Here is a 14,119-nt window from a genome sequence, read left to right as displayed (position 1 = left end):
GGAGGACTCCCCTCTACTGCGCCCTGTGCTCGCAAGTCACCGGCGGGTTAGCCCGACCCTCGCAACCCACGCCACGCAGTAGGAAGGATTTCTATCCGCGGATTTACCAACGACCACACAGACGCAGGAGGTTGAATGCCATGCCCAAGGTCAACTGCGGGACAACAGCAGGGCTGGGATTTGAACCCGATCCTGTTTGGCCCCAGCATCTACACTTAAACCTGACCGGCCCTCTGTACGGACACTTGCTCGTCTTTAAAGGGAATAATAATCACAGCGAAAAGAAGTCTGATGACTGGCCAAACTTGTACTGTCGTTTTATGGACATTTTATGGATGAGGAAACAAAGGCACAGAGAGTTTAACGACTTTGCCCAAGGTCACCTGGTATTTGAGAAGAGAGACAGAGTGAGAGCAGGGGAGGGGCAGAGAGAGGGAGAGACACAGAATCCGAAGCAGGCTCCAGGCTCTGAGCCGTCAGCACAGAGCCCCACGCGGGGCTCGAACCCACGAGCCGTGAGATCATGACCTGAGCCGAAGTCGGATGCTTCACCGACAGAGCCACCCAGGCGCCCCCGATCTTTTTTTTTTTTAATGTTTCCTTATTTATTTGGAGAGAGCGAGCGAGTGAGTGGGAAGGGCAGTGAGAGACGGGGAGAGAGAATTCCAAGCAGGATCATGACCTGAGCTGAGATCGAGAGTCGGCCGCTCAACCGACTGAGCCGCCCAGGTGCTGTGACATCTTAGGACAGATACTAGGACCCTCTCCCAGAGGTATCTGGGTCAAGGACCAAGACTGGAGCCCGATGGCCAGGAGTGCGTCTGGTATACAGACCAGCCTCATGTGGCTTCGCTTATGTCTAAGAAATAAAAACATTTTATATAAAATAATTAATTTCCTGCTTCTTTAAACCTCGGAAGCATTGGCACCAAAAGGCTGGAGCTGTGGGGAGACCGTCGTTCGTCAAAGGCTGGGTGCACCTTCTCCACTTGGCCACAGACCCCACCAGGCCCCGCTGCTGGACCCTGGCACTGAGGCTGTCGCTCCAGCTTTGGAGCCAAGGGGTAGAGTCATTGCGGACTTCAGGCCTGGCCGGCAGCAGGGGATGCGAGGGCTCACGCTGTGCCCGGGGGCAGTCCCGGGGTCTCAGCTCAAGGGACACTGTGAGCGACTGGGCTCACAGGCGAGTGCCCGTCCTTCTGTCCTTCCCAGCTGTGCTCTGAGCCCCGCCCCCACCCCGACCACGCGGACAGCAGTGGGTCTCGCGAGGTTCCCTCGCTTCCCGCGAGGTTCGTGCCAGCGTGACAAGGGGGTCACGTCGCACAGACGTGATGTGAGCCCCGCCCGTGTCTGCACGCCCCGTCTCTTCCCACCCCAGCCTCAAGGCCTCCAGGCGGGGATAACACACCCCTCTTTACGGGCGCCCCAACTGAGGCTCTGAGCCATCCGGTGACTGGTTCATCAGGGGCAGAAAACCGGACCCAGAACAGATGCCAAGATGGGCCGGGTCGGGGTGGTGGCCTCCCCCCCCCCATCTGAGGGCAAGCCGTGTGCTGAATGTGGTCAGGGCGCAAAAGGATGGCCAGTGGGCCCAAGAGACAAGCCCAGGTCCCCGAAATCCAGAGCCCGGAGGACAGCAGGGCACGAAGACAGACGCCTAAGAGGGAGTCAGGCCAGGACGGAAGCAGGCGCTCGAGCTATAATTCTTCTTTCTTCAAACATTTGTCTTTGTGACACAATGGTCGACAAACACATACTTGTAGGGGAGCCCGGAGGCAGCAGGTGAGCACGGGACGCGGGAGCCACCCTGGATCAAATTCAGGTGTGAGCCTGGGCACATGACCACCCCCCGCCCCTGCCCCCTGCAGCACCCCCTCCCCCCGTCTACACTGGGGGCTCGATCACAGAGCCTACTCTGGGGGCCTCACGACCCCCCTGAGGATCGTTCCCAGGACCCGGCTCTCGTGGAAGGATCGCCACCGTGTCTGGGTGGGATAAACGGCCACATATGGTATGGTTTCACTTACAGGAAACACCCGGAGTATTTACTGGTAAATCCGTAGAGACAGAAGGTGGATCGGTGGCTGCCAAGGGCGGGGGGGTGGGGAGGGTAGGGTGGGGAGGCGGAAGGGGAGCTTGTTAAAACTCAGATTCCAGGGCACCACGGAATCTGCATTCTGAACAAGCCCAGCAGGCCGCCCGTACGCAGGCAGGCGGGGGTCTGAAGCGCCGACCCGTCCGTCTGTCCTCCCAAACCTTTGCCACCTGCTCCCCAGCCCATCCCTGGGGTGTCAGTCCCCGGGGCCCTGGGGGCAGGCAGGGCTCCGCGTCAGCCCAGGGGCGCGTCCTCCTTGAAATGCCACCCACAAGAACTCCTCCGCGTGCGGACCAGAGGCGCACCCCCCTGAGAGCCGCGGGTCCGGCAGATGGACCTTGAAAACGCCCGTGACCGCTCAGCGGGGGACGGGGCTCGGGCGCGAAGGCCCCCAGCCCTTCGTTTCCTCACTGAGTCACCAGGCACCGTACTTGCCCCGAACAAGGGTTAACTCGCGACCGGCCACTGGCCGTATCGCTCTCCCGACACCCCCTCCCTGCTGGCTTGGGGGGCTTGACCGGGCCCAGCCCAGCCCCCGGAGGGATGTCAATCACATCTCCGCCATTTCATTAAGGTCAGGGCCACCTTTCTGAGCCTTCTTGCAGCCGGGGCTCAAATCAAACAACCTGCTTTGTGCTGCACGGAACTGACAAGCAGTTAAAACCCCATCATTATGCCGTAATTCCAGAAAATTGATCCCAGCAAGTAGCTAAGCGGGGCTCCGAGCTGCTTTGTGGGGCACCTCATCGGAGGCTTTGAAATGTCACAAATCCCAGGCGGCAGGGAGCTGACGCCTCTGGGCCCCGCGTGTCAGCGCAGGGGCACGCGGACCCCACTGCGGAGTGGACGTGAAGTTAGAGCAGCGGGAGGGGACACGGCCCGGCTCCCGCTACGGGCGGTGGCAGGTCTGGTGGCTCTGCCATTGTGCCAGCAGAAACGTCAGCAGCCGGGGGACAGAAGAAAGGACACAAGAAAGAAGACGCACCGGTGGGAAAACGATCCCCTAGAGGGAAACGAACAAAAGGCTGAACGAGGAATTTAAAGAAAACGAACCTCGCGGTCTCGGCCAATTACGCGTGACGGCGACTGTGCAGAGGCCAGGGCCGAGGGGGCGTCTCCTTCTGCCTCCCTGCGCCAGCGGGGGCTGGGCCGCACCTCCCGTGCCCCAGCCCTCCCCACACCCCCCCCCCCCCGCCCCGGCTTTTCCCTGTGGCTTCTGTCTCAATTCACCATAAGCTCCTTTTATCCTAAAGTAAGCGCTCCATGGGAGTGGTGTGGCCTTTTTGTTATTTTCGCCCCCAAATGGGAGTGTGTATGCTGAACTTGCACTTGACAGACGGGCGCGTTGTCGTTTCTCTGTGGTGGAAAGGAAGCTGGGGAAGGTGTAGGCGGGGGGGGGGGGGGCAGCCAGCAGGAACACAGATTTGCCCCTTTCCGTACATCTTGGGGGGGGCGGGGTGGACGCATACGTTGGTCTATCTATCAAGGGCCGGCCGACACCTTTGGGGCTACAGAGTGGCACTGCCCTGCCCCTAGTAGGTGCTCAAAGAAGCGTGAGAGGAGCAGGCTGGCCTCCCTGCGCAGGTGGCAGAATTTGACGAGATCCCCGCAGGGCCGGCCGGCTGACGGGGCCAATCACACCCTCTCTGTGCTGCAGCGTCCCCATCAGAGAGTGACCACCGACCCCTTCCCCCGCCCCGCTCCAGGGCTGTTGGGACGGCACTGAGGTCACCCACAGCAGGGCCCTCTCCCGGGGTCTGGCACACAGTCAGCCCTCGGGGCAGGTCCTGAGGGGAGGGAGGCATATTTGGGGGCAGATGGGGAAGCTGTCCAGGTGAGAGCAAATCTGGGGCAATGCCATCGGGAATGAGGAAGGCCCGTGTGGAGCACGCGTGTCGGTGGGAGAGGGTTCACGGTGCAGGCGGAGGGAGGAGGGAGGAGGGGCCGAGGAGGGGGCTGGAGAATCGGGAGGCGAGGGCTCAGGTTCTGCACCTGCTTCTTCTTTCTGGTTCGCCAGAAAGCCTGGGACAGTGGCCTCAGTGTGCTCATCTGTCAAATGGGGTCATCAAGCCGCCTACCTGCTACGGCCACTGGGGGCATTACTGAGCACAGCAGCTAAGCTGCTGGCACGGTGCCTGGTGGAGAGCAGGTCCCCCCTGAACGGGGTAAAGTGACGTGTTTGACAGAGGCCCCCCAAGCACGGGGTGAGGGATCACACTGGAGCTCCAGCCTGCCAGGGTTTCAAGAACCAAGTGTTCGCTGAGCCAACGTAACAGCTGACACAACGCGACAGCCAGCACCAGGCACGGGCCCGACGGTGTCACCAGGAATGACGCACCCAGCGTTCCCAGCGACCCCCAGGGTGGCTTGCATCATGATCCCCATTTTACGGATGGGGAGCCTGGGGCCCAGAGAGCAGAAGCAACTTGCCTGAGGTCACACAGCTGGTGGGTGACTGAGCGGGGAGACCCGACCCCAGGTCTGGCCCGAGAAGTGGTGCCGTTAACCTCTCGACTGTATGCGACCAGCCCGGTGCAGGGCCGACCCGGCTGAGTGTGGGATGGGACCCAAGCGTCAAGCCTATGCAAGCTCTGCTCCACCGGGTTTGGGGGGGGGGGCACTGCCAGATGCACCTGCCAGGGGCACCTTCCCAGCTCGCAGCAGGCCCGGGAGGCCGTGCGCCCAGCCAGCAGGTGTCCCAGGCTCCGCCTGGGGCTTCCTGGGACCAGACCGGAGAGGTGGGGGGCGGTGGGGGGTGGGGGGGAGCGGCCCAGCGCTGAGGTCTGGAGGGAGCCCAGCGTGAGAACCACGGGGAAGCTGTTTCAGGCCGAGACCCTTGGCTCAGGCATGCGGGACAGACGAGCCCAGGGCCGCTGCCGCTCGGGGAGCAGGGCCGGGCTGGTCCTGGGCGGGGGCTCCCGGGAGCCAGGGTGGATGGACAGTCCCGGATACGCTCTGTCGCCCGAGTGTGCACGGGCTGCAGGTGCCCACCGAGCGAGGGACGAGTCTGACCGCCGGGTGCTGGCTGGCCCACCCTTCCCGGACTCGGGCGCGGCCTGTGTCCGCTCTGGGGTGACTGCCCGGGAGAGAAGTGCAGCGCCCCACGCACGTTTGCACATTTGCACGCGCTCCCGCGGGCGGCCGTGGAGGCGCTGGTACGCGTAAGACGACGCCTGTGATGCCAGGAGGCCAACGGAGCTCTCGGGGAGTTTTGGGCAGGACCCCGTCTCTGGACACCTGGTACCGACACCTTTCGGCCGGAAACACGGTCGTTACGGCTCAACACGGTTCATTTCTGCACCGAGCGCCCGGGACCTCTGCTCCCGCCCCCTGCCTGGGAACGGTCTCTCACTGGGCAGGGAGAAAATGGACACAAAGTGCTGCTTTGCCGAGGAGAAATGCCGCCACCTATAAATTACGATCTGTTCCGCGATCTGTTCGGAGAGGCTCGCAGAAGCAGGCGTGTTCGCGGGCTGGCCTCAGATGCCCGTGCTCCAGGAACCCGGGGGGCCTGCTTGCTCCCCATCCAGAGGCCACGCCCGGGACAGGCAAAACCCAGGAGGCCGACGCCCTTACAGGCCTTGTCACGAGTAGAGGGGGGGACGCTCTAACTGTACCGCTCGTGCGTCACAAGAAACCAGCCCAGCCACGCCTGCCGGCTTCTCCTCAACCGTCGGGAACGGCCCGCGTGAGAGAGGAAACAAAGGCCCGAGTCCTTTCTCTGCAGAGTCACCTGGAGTCTGGGGGCTGGGCTCCTCTCAGAGCGCCCCTCGAGGGAAGTGGGTTGGGTGGGACAGCACCGGCAGCCCGGGGCTGGGGAGGGAGGCGACACAGTCTCCCGACGGCTGCTGACCCTTCCTACAGGCCCCCTCCCTGCTCGGCCGTGCTGTGCCTCCCTCAGGATAACCCGGCTTCTCACCACGGGCCCAAGCACCTGCCGCGGAGCTCGCTGTGGTGACGAGCGTGACCACACGCTGTCCCCACTGCAGCTGGGTTGGCCCTCCCTTCACTTTTTTCCGAGCCGTCCCTGTATCTGCTGCTCGGACTCCAGAATGGGACACAGGCACACCTTTGGCACAGCAGGCCGACGGCACTGGCTTCTGATCCGTCCCCGTGAGAACACGGGCCCCGGCTGGGCTTCTGGGATCCTCCTGCACCCTTCCCGCTTGCTCCCTGCCCCCAGCAGACCCCTTCACCCGGCCCCGCATCCCCGCCACAGGGCCTTTGCACATGCTGCTCCCACTTGCCTCCTCGATTGTAACCTTCCAAGGGCAGCGGACACATCAGTTTTGCCTCCCAGGCTTCCCCGAACACGGGCAGCCCCCCTCGGCCAGGCACCGTCATAACACATCTTCTCTACTTCTCACACTGCCCCGCGTGGTAAGCACCCCCAGTGGGTGCGAGGCCGGCGGCAGGACCCCCACTGGCTCAGCTACGCGCTCAGCATCGGCCGAGGCTCCGCACCCGGTGCCTCTGACCCTTGCCACGTGGCTTCTGGGGCGAGGTGGGGAAGAGGTGGGGCTGGAGTCCGAGTCCCGAGGGGGGTTTAAATGCCCGCTGGGCAGCATGGGCCGACAGTCAGAGGGGCACTGAGCCACCTCCGAGCAGCTCAGGAGCTCGGCACTGCTCACGGGTCACCCTACGGACCACTGGGGGGTGCCGGCCTGGCCGCCACGCAGGCCCGGGAACCCCGAACGGGTGAGTAGAGCCAGGGGCCCACGTGGAGGGTGCTTGCTGGGAACCACCCCCTGACCAAGCGGGCAGAGGTGGGGGCTGCAGTGTCGGGCCCGGGGCACGAGGCACGAGGCCTCGGGGAGGGAGGCCCCTGGACAGGGGCTCCTGCTAAGGCCACCAAGCGGCTCTCTAGATTCGAGGGTGGGTGGGGGGTCTACACAGCACCTAAGGGGAGACGGTCCAGCTCACATCCTCACCGGGACCCATCCCACAGCTGGCGGCCACTCCAGTCGCCCTGACCCCGTTTCCAGCAAATGCAGAAATGTACCAGAGGAACCGGGCCCGATGCCCAGCCTTCTGCTCCCGGGCCTCCCCCGAGACGCCTCTCAGCCCGCCCCCGGACGCCCGGCGCTCCCGGACCTCGCCGAGGATTCTCTCAAACCCCACCTTGGGTTTGAACAGACTCTCGTGGGCAGGGGAGGAGGCTGCCGGGCCGTGCAGGGGCGGGTTCAGGCCCGGTGAGGATTTCGGCATCGTGCAGCCCGGGCACCGGCTCTGCTCTGCCGCGGAGGCTGGCTCCGCCTGTCGTCCCTTCTCTCCTGCCGCGACAGACCTCCCCAGGCACCCCCGGGGCAGCTGCCGAGTCGGGAAGCACAGGTCCCGCCTTCGAGGATTCCGAGATTCCGAAGAATCCTCCCGAATGGAGGGCTCCGGTGCGTCTGTGACGACCCACTCCGCTTAGCAATGAACCGCCCGCACCGGATTCTCCGTCTGACCGATCCTCACGGATCTAGGTCACGCTGACGGGCAAAAACCGCACGCCTGGCTGGCCGGTGGCAGCCTCTGTCCCCACGTGCAGAATAAGCAGCTTCTCAGCCCATCCCTGCCCCTCGCCTGCCCACCGTGCACGGGGACAATACCGAGTGCGCGGAGCCCCGGAGGGGGCCCTTCAGCAGCAACGTGAGGCTCCGGGAGGCACCGGCCGGGCTGTCCCCAGGCCTCCCTGTCTCTACGCCGAGTCCCCGCACCACAGGTGCTCAGCATCTCTGCCTTCAACGTCTTTAGAACCCAGCTCGAGGGGCTCACACCTCTTCCAGGAAGTCTGTCCCGACTTCCTCCTCCAGGGCTCTGGACCCGTAGCTCCTGTGCCCAGCTCCATCCCCTACTAGATGGGAGCCCCCGGAGGCGAGGACCAGGGCTCCGGCACCCGGGGGACAGATCAGCACGCTGCTGCCCAGGGCCCGAATCCCAATCTCCAATCCCGATCCTCCACTGGTAAAGCCGTGACACAGGGCCACAGAGAAGCGAACGGGCCAGTCTGCTCACCCAAAACCACCTGCCCAAATGCACCCAGCCGCCACGAAGCGTCCCGGAGGAGGAGCTGAGTGCCCTGGACTAGGGTGGCACCGGAGTCCAGAGGGCACAGGCTCTGGAAACAGGACAGACGCACCCCTTGGGTGCTCAGGAGCTCAGTGATCTTGGGAAAGCCACACCAACTGTCTCTAGGCCTTGGCGTCCTTCCCTGTTGGGTGGGCACGCGGACCCTGCAGGGAGGCTCTGAGGATCTAACGTGCGATGTGCCCCGGGGCCTGGCCCCGTCAGCCTTCCCAGCACCCCCTGGCACTCCGGGTTCTGAGGCACCTGCCTTCCCGGGCCAATGATCCCGGTCCCGGGCGAGAGGGCTGCTTCTAAGAGCAGAGCCCCTTCCTCAGCTTTGCACAAGGGGCTGGTGGCTGGGTCGGGAGAACCAGTCTGCCTCTGGGACACAGCCCAACGCGGGGCGTAATCTCCCCCGACTCTCCCTCCCACGTTCGATGATCTCGAGGAGAAGGAAGGAAATGGAGGGGCCCGTCCAGAGTGCCCCTGCCCCCCAGAGCCGGGCGGCGGCTCTCTGCTTACCCCAGAGGGCCATGAAGACGGAGAAGAACACGGTGGCGGGGTTGTCGAAGAGGTGGCTGGCCCGGGCCGTGGCGCACGCCGAGCTCATCTTCCAGTAGCTGCAGGTCTTGTCGCACAGCGGGCACATGGTGATGTTGTGTCTCTGGTCACACATCTCCATGCTGGAAGAGAGGGAACAGCCTGCCAGTCCCCGGGCCAGGACGCGCAGGGCCTCTGCCCGCGCGGGCCGGACGCCTGCTCACGCTGAGATACGATATTCGAAGGCCATCGGCCGTGTGAGCGGGAAGCTGCAAGAGCGTCGTCTGGCCCAGACCGGCTTTGGGGACGATGAGACTCCCGCGTCCACTGACGGAGGAAGGAGTCCAGAGAAGGGACGGTACTTGCTTTGGGCCACACAGCAGAGCGGGGACGGGGTCCCGGTCTCTGTCTGTAGAGCCCGTGCCGTGCCCGGCTCTCGCCTCCTGCTCCCGGGTCCTCCTTTGACTATTCCCGTCCTCTGTGCCCCTGGCCAGGCCATCCAGCCCCAGACTCAGTTTCTCCTCCTGGAAGATGAGGAGAGGGGCCGGAGTAAGGCCCTCCCGGCTCTGGCCTGCCCTGAACTTTCTCCTCCCTGCCGGCCCGGACGAGGCACCGAGCCAGGAATAGACACCAGGCAGGAGTGCTCATTCCCAGGGGCTGAAGTGGAGGATGGTTTCAGTGGTTTGTTTCTGGCTACACACGGACTCATGTGCAGAATCGTGCCCGGCCCACAGCAGTCGGTGTTTAATCAACACCCGCTGGAAGGCTCCCGTCGACCCTCCTCTGCCCGGCGCACAGGGGGCCTTCTGGCTCACTTCTCAGTTACCCTCAGCAGCTGTGAAAACAGCGCGAATACAATGTGTGTGCCAGGCACGTCCGAGGCACCGGAGATGCAAAGACGAATCAGAGCAAGGCTGCTGCCTCGGGGCACCTGGGGGAGCGAGCGCGCGTGCGTGGGGGGCAGGGGGGGACGGCACACGCGGGCGCTGGGCAGCGCGGCCCCCCCCCCGAGCCAGCCGGCTCTGCCTTTGGGCCTAGCCTCTAGCGTTTGTCATCTGTGCGGCCTGGGGCAGGTTACTCGAACTCCTTGGGCCTCAGTTTCCCCACCCGTATCGGGAGGGGGGTGTGTGTGCTGGGAATGAAGCTGCCCCCGCAGTCGGCTGTCGAGAGGATTCAACGGGAAAGCACAGGAAGGCCCTGGAACGGTGGCGCCCATCGTTAGTATCACGGGGGTAACCAAGCCCAGACGGCTGTGTGTCCCCCTGGCTGAACCTCCTCTCTGCTGAAGGCCCTTGCTGGGTGGCAGGTGTGAGAGGGGGTGGGACGTCCCACCCTTGCCTTCCTGCTGACAGAGGCCGCCCGGGGCCACGGCGACCTGGCCTGGGGGTGGGGGGGGGCACGGAGGGCCAGGCCTGCCGCCCGGCCCTCCTCCGCGTTGGCATAAACGAGGCCAGTCAGACAAAAAGCCTTTTTCTGCTGGTTTTAAACCCTGTGCCGCGCCCTTCATCATCTGCAGCCAAAATGACAAAGAACGGGAAGGTCTGTTCTTTGGAGTGGATGGGTGCGGTGGGGCGGGCAGGCGGCTCCTCCAGGGGCGGGGCGGATCGGACTCCAAAGGGGACACACGCCTCCTGCTTCGCACACGGCACCAGGCGGGCAGAGGCCGAGAATCTCCGAGGTTCCTCCGGAACCCCCAGGAAATGCCGTTCGCCTCTCTCGCCGTGGCAGGGGGCGGGGGTGCGGGCCTGGCCGAGGGGACCTCGGCACCCTTGTGGGGGAGCGCACACGCCTGCCAGGGCTGAGGCTGCAGCCGGTGGTGCTGCCCTCCAGGGGAGGGAGGAAAGGAGGTGGAGAAGTCCCCAGGGGTCCCGGCCACTGGCCAAGTCCCTCGGGGCTCTGGGGTTAAATCCCCGCCACGCCGAGGCTACTTTGACGGCCACAGTCAGACCCACGCACGGTGACCTCGTGTCACATTAGCCAACAAAGGCACAAGCTTCCTCTGGCCTGTCTGTGCCCAAAATAACCCTGGAGGGGACATAAGCCAGATTCCTTTACCGGTTTGATTCCGGGTGGGTGGAATACTTTAGGTGTTACTCATGCATCAAAGCACCATTTATACAAAAATTTGCCGGATATGGCCTTCCTGCACTGCTGAGCCGTAACGAGCCACTTTCTCGGCCAGGTAGACACTCATTGGATCTTCACTGACGGGAACTACAGACGAATCTTCCAAGCCGAAGCGAGTGATGTTCTAGGACCCTCCCCGAGGGACTGCAAGCTCGTGGAAGGGGGGGCCAGCGGGCGACCCCGGCAGGGTCGCTGACGGAGGCAGGGGCTTGTCCCGCGCATGCAACCCCGTTCCCTCCGGCTCCGTGTTAGCCAGCCGAGGAAACAGTCGGAAAGGACCAGAGAGACTCCTTGCGCACTGAGAAGCGGCCTCCAGGCCCCCTCCACTCGACTCATGTTCTGGCTGCCATGTGGGGAGAGCCACACCCCGGCACGAGGCCAGGCCGCCTCGGGGACCCCGGCCTTCTTCCACGAGCTCCCCATGCCGGACGTGCCCGTCGGGGGACGGCAGCGGGAACCTCAGCTCTGAGCTCAAAGACCTGGGTGTGCCCCTGCACCACGTCCCAGAGCCCCGGGGACAAGGGAAGCTGGAACCAAGAAGAGAGGGACCCGGGGGCTGAGCCCAGGCACGGTGGTTTGTCCCCTTCCCGGAGCTCACCGGGAGGCAGCGGATGTTCTCATCACATGGGGCCTGAAAGCTCAAAGCGGGGGAACAACCCTCCCAAGGACGAGAAGGAGTCGGATGCTCAGGGACGTCTTCCTCCGGACGGGGAGAGCGCCTCCCAGGGCGTCTGTGCTCGGAAAGGACGCCCGCGCTCAGCGCTCGAACCCGCGGCCGCGGTTTCCTGGGGGGCCGAGTGCCAGGACGAGGGGTGTGGCGCCCGCCTACCTGGGGATGTTCTCATCGACGGTGGCACATCCGTACAGGAAGACGATGATCCCCACCACGGACGCGGGGATGAGCATCTGGGTGTACACGCCCAGCCAGGCAAAGTACAGGCCGATCTTCTCCCCAAAGTACTTCCTGCGCCACGGGGCAAACAGAGACCGGCTTGCACTCGCCCCACACCCCTGCCCGCCCCGCAAAGGAGCGGCTCCAACCGGGGCCCCGGCTTCTCCCGAGCAGGACTCGGAGGGTGGGTGGGGGCCCTGGGAAGGTGGGGTGCTGCTGGCGGGGGGGCAGGGGGCTACCCGGGGGGCTGTCCCAGGTCCCGGTCGGCGTGAGCGCAAGACGCCAAGAGGACGTATTAAGGGTCTCTGGCGCCTGGAGGGGCTTACATGAGTTTTGACGGGCCGGACTCCCGTCTACAAGTCCCCACAGGACATCCGTCACCTACTCCGCTCCCCTTCCTGCCCCGGGAGAGAGGACGGCTCTCGTCTTCCTCCCGACCCAGAGACTCAAGAAGCCTCACCACCCAGCAGGGTGGGGCCCGGGCTGCGGGTTGGGGAGGAGGGGGTGAACAGGACGGAAAAGAATCTGTGGGCCCGTGGGGGACCTCGGGCCCCCTACCCAAGCTCAAGTTCAGACAGGCTCCCGGGTGCGGAACAGTCAGTGCGGTGAAAACGCACAGGGACACTCATCCGACGGGCTGCCCACCAGGGACTCGCCTCCCACCGCCTCCTTCTGAGCAGCCGGGCCTGCTCGCACCCGGCGACCCCCTCTCACCTGACCAGGTCGATGGGCTGGTACTTGTAGAAGACCCCGTAACTCGCCCACTCTTGGTACAGCAGCTGGGGGAGAGCAAGCAGTGAGGACCAGTGGAACGTAGCTTTGCTTCCTAGTCTTGGCTTACGGTGCACTGTCCATTCGTTCAACAAAACCCCTCGAGAGCCGGCCACATGCCGGGTACGGTGCTGGGCACTGGGCTTTTGGAGGGGAGCACGGCGGACACAGCCCTGAGCCCCGGGGCTCCCATTCTGGCAGGGGAGACCCACACAAACCCTTCGGCTCCCACGAGGGTCTCAAAGAACCCACCACCGTGGGAGCTGAGCTGGCGGGGGAGGCGGGTAGGGGCCTCCTTTTTAATTTCTTCTTCTTCTTTTTTTAACATTTGTTATTGAGAGACAGAGAGACACAGAGCGTGAGCAGGGGAGGGGAAGAGAGAGGGGGAGACACAGAATCCGAAGCAGGCTCCGGGCTCTGAGCTGTCAGCACAGAGCCCGACACGGGGCTCGAACTCACGAACTGTGAGATCATGACCTGAGCCGAAGACGGACACTTAACTGACTGAGCCCCCCGGGGACCCCCAGCTTGGGGGGGGGTGCTCCTCAGCAAGAACGGGCTACTTCTTTAAGCGCGGGTGAGGACGGGAGAGAAGCTTCTAGAATCCCTACGGAACCCTGACTCTACATGATTTGATCCGGAATTGATCTAAAACAGCCCAATCCTGTGAGGGTTTTCCCTTCAGGGTTCTTGGTTGTCCCAGTCAGACACCATGTCATTCTTCATGAAGGACAGAAACCACCAGGCTCTGGGAGCAGAGAAATACTGGTGGCAAGATTTTTAAAAACCTCACGGGATGCAGAGAGAGCTCGACGTTCGTCTCCCGAGATGGGCTGTCTGATTAACATGGCTTCGTGAAAATCAGCACACACCCCGTTGCCCCCCCGGGCTTTGGGCAGGGATGGTAATGAGCTTGGTAGATGGAAGGCCGTGTATGAACACGTAGAGAGCGTCCTAGGAAAGACACCAGGTTAGGGCTGCAGGTTTTAAAAAAGAAACCCCACTCCTGTGGCTAATCGATGCTTTTCCAACCTTAACGCGGAGCCGAAGTCACACGGCCAGGACCCTCTGCGTGGGGCCGCCTGCCTCGGCTGGCACCAGGCAGGAAGGAGGAGCGAGGCAGGTGTGAGCACGGCCCCAGGGGCCCCCTGCTCCCTTCCGTGCGACACGGCTTGCCTTGTGACGTCCCCCCATCTCTCAACGCTTAAGTTTAACATTTTGGGGGGTGGGTTTCCCAGACTCACATCGTGCGCTGGTCCCTGGGAAGCACACTACGCCATGTCCCCACCACAAACACGCCGTCCTATGGACCGCGTGGGTGTCCCCCCACCCTCCCCGCCCCAATTCGTCATGTCGAAGCCTTAATCCCACTGTGCCTGTATTTGGAGATGGGGATTTTGCGGAAGTGATTCTGGTTAAACGACACTGTGCGGGTGGGGGTCTGATCTGAAGGGACCGGTGTCCTTCTAAAAAGAGACACTAGAGGGGCGCCTGGATGGCTCAGTCGGTGAAGCGTCCGACTCTTGGTTTCGGCTCAGGTCACGATCTCGCGGTTTCGTGTTCGAGCCCTGCGTGGGGCTCTGTGCCGACAGTGCTTGGGGTTTTCTGTCTCCCTCGCTCCCTGCCCCTCCCCCACTCGCACT

General features: G+C 63.6%; 1 protein-coding gene across 1 annotated transcript in view; it reads right to left on the bottom strand.

The window, feature by feature from the left end:
• ANO1 (anoctamin 1) overlaps nucleotides 1-14,119 on the bottom strand; it is an 83,399-nt gene that overhangs the window by 33,638 nt on the left and 35,642 nt on the right. The window contains exons 10-12 of the mRNA XM_047071601.1: nucleotides 12,420-12,484; nucleotides 11,643-11,777; nucleotides 8,669-8,829 (exon numbers count right to left, since the gene is read on the bottom strand). Coding sequence (XP_046927557.1) covers nucleotides 8,669-8,829; nucleotides 11,643-11,777; nucleotides 12,420-12,484 — 361 coding nt within the window. The remainder of the gene's footprint in view (nucleotides 1-8,668; nucleotides 8,830-11,642; nucleotides 11,778-12,419; nucleotides 12,485-14,119) is intronic.

This window comes from Lynx rufus, unplaced genomic scaffold, assembly GCF_022079265.1.
Source record: "Lynx rufus isolate CCGP_SWC_20201006 ecotype Redwood Valley unplaced genomic scaffold, mLynRuf1.p SCAF_9, whole genome shotgun sequence".
Lineage (NCBI taxonomy): Eukaryota > Metazoa > Chordata > Mammalia > Carnivora > Felidae > Lynx > Lynx rufus.
Note: the sequence above shows the minus strand (reverse complement) of the source record. Positions and strands in the feature narration are given on the sequence as shown.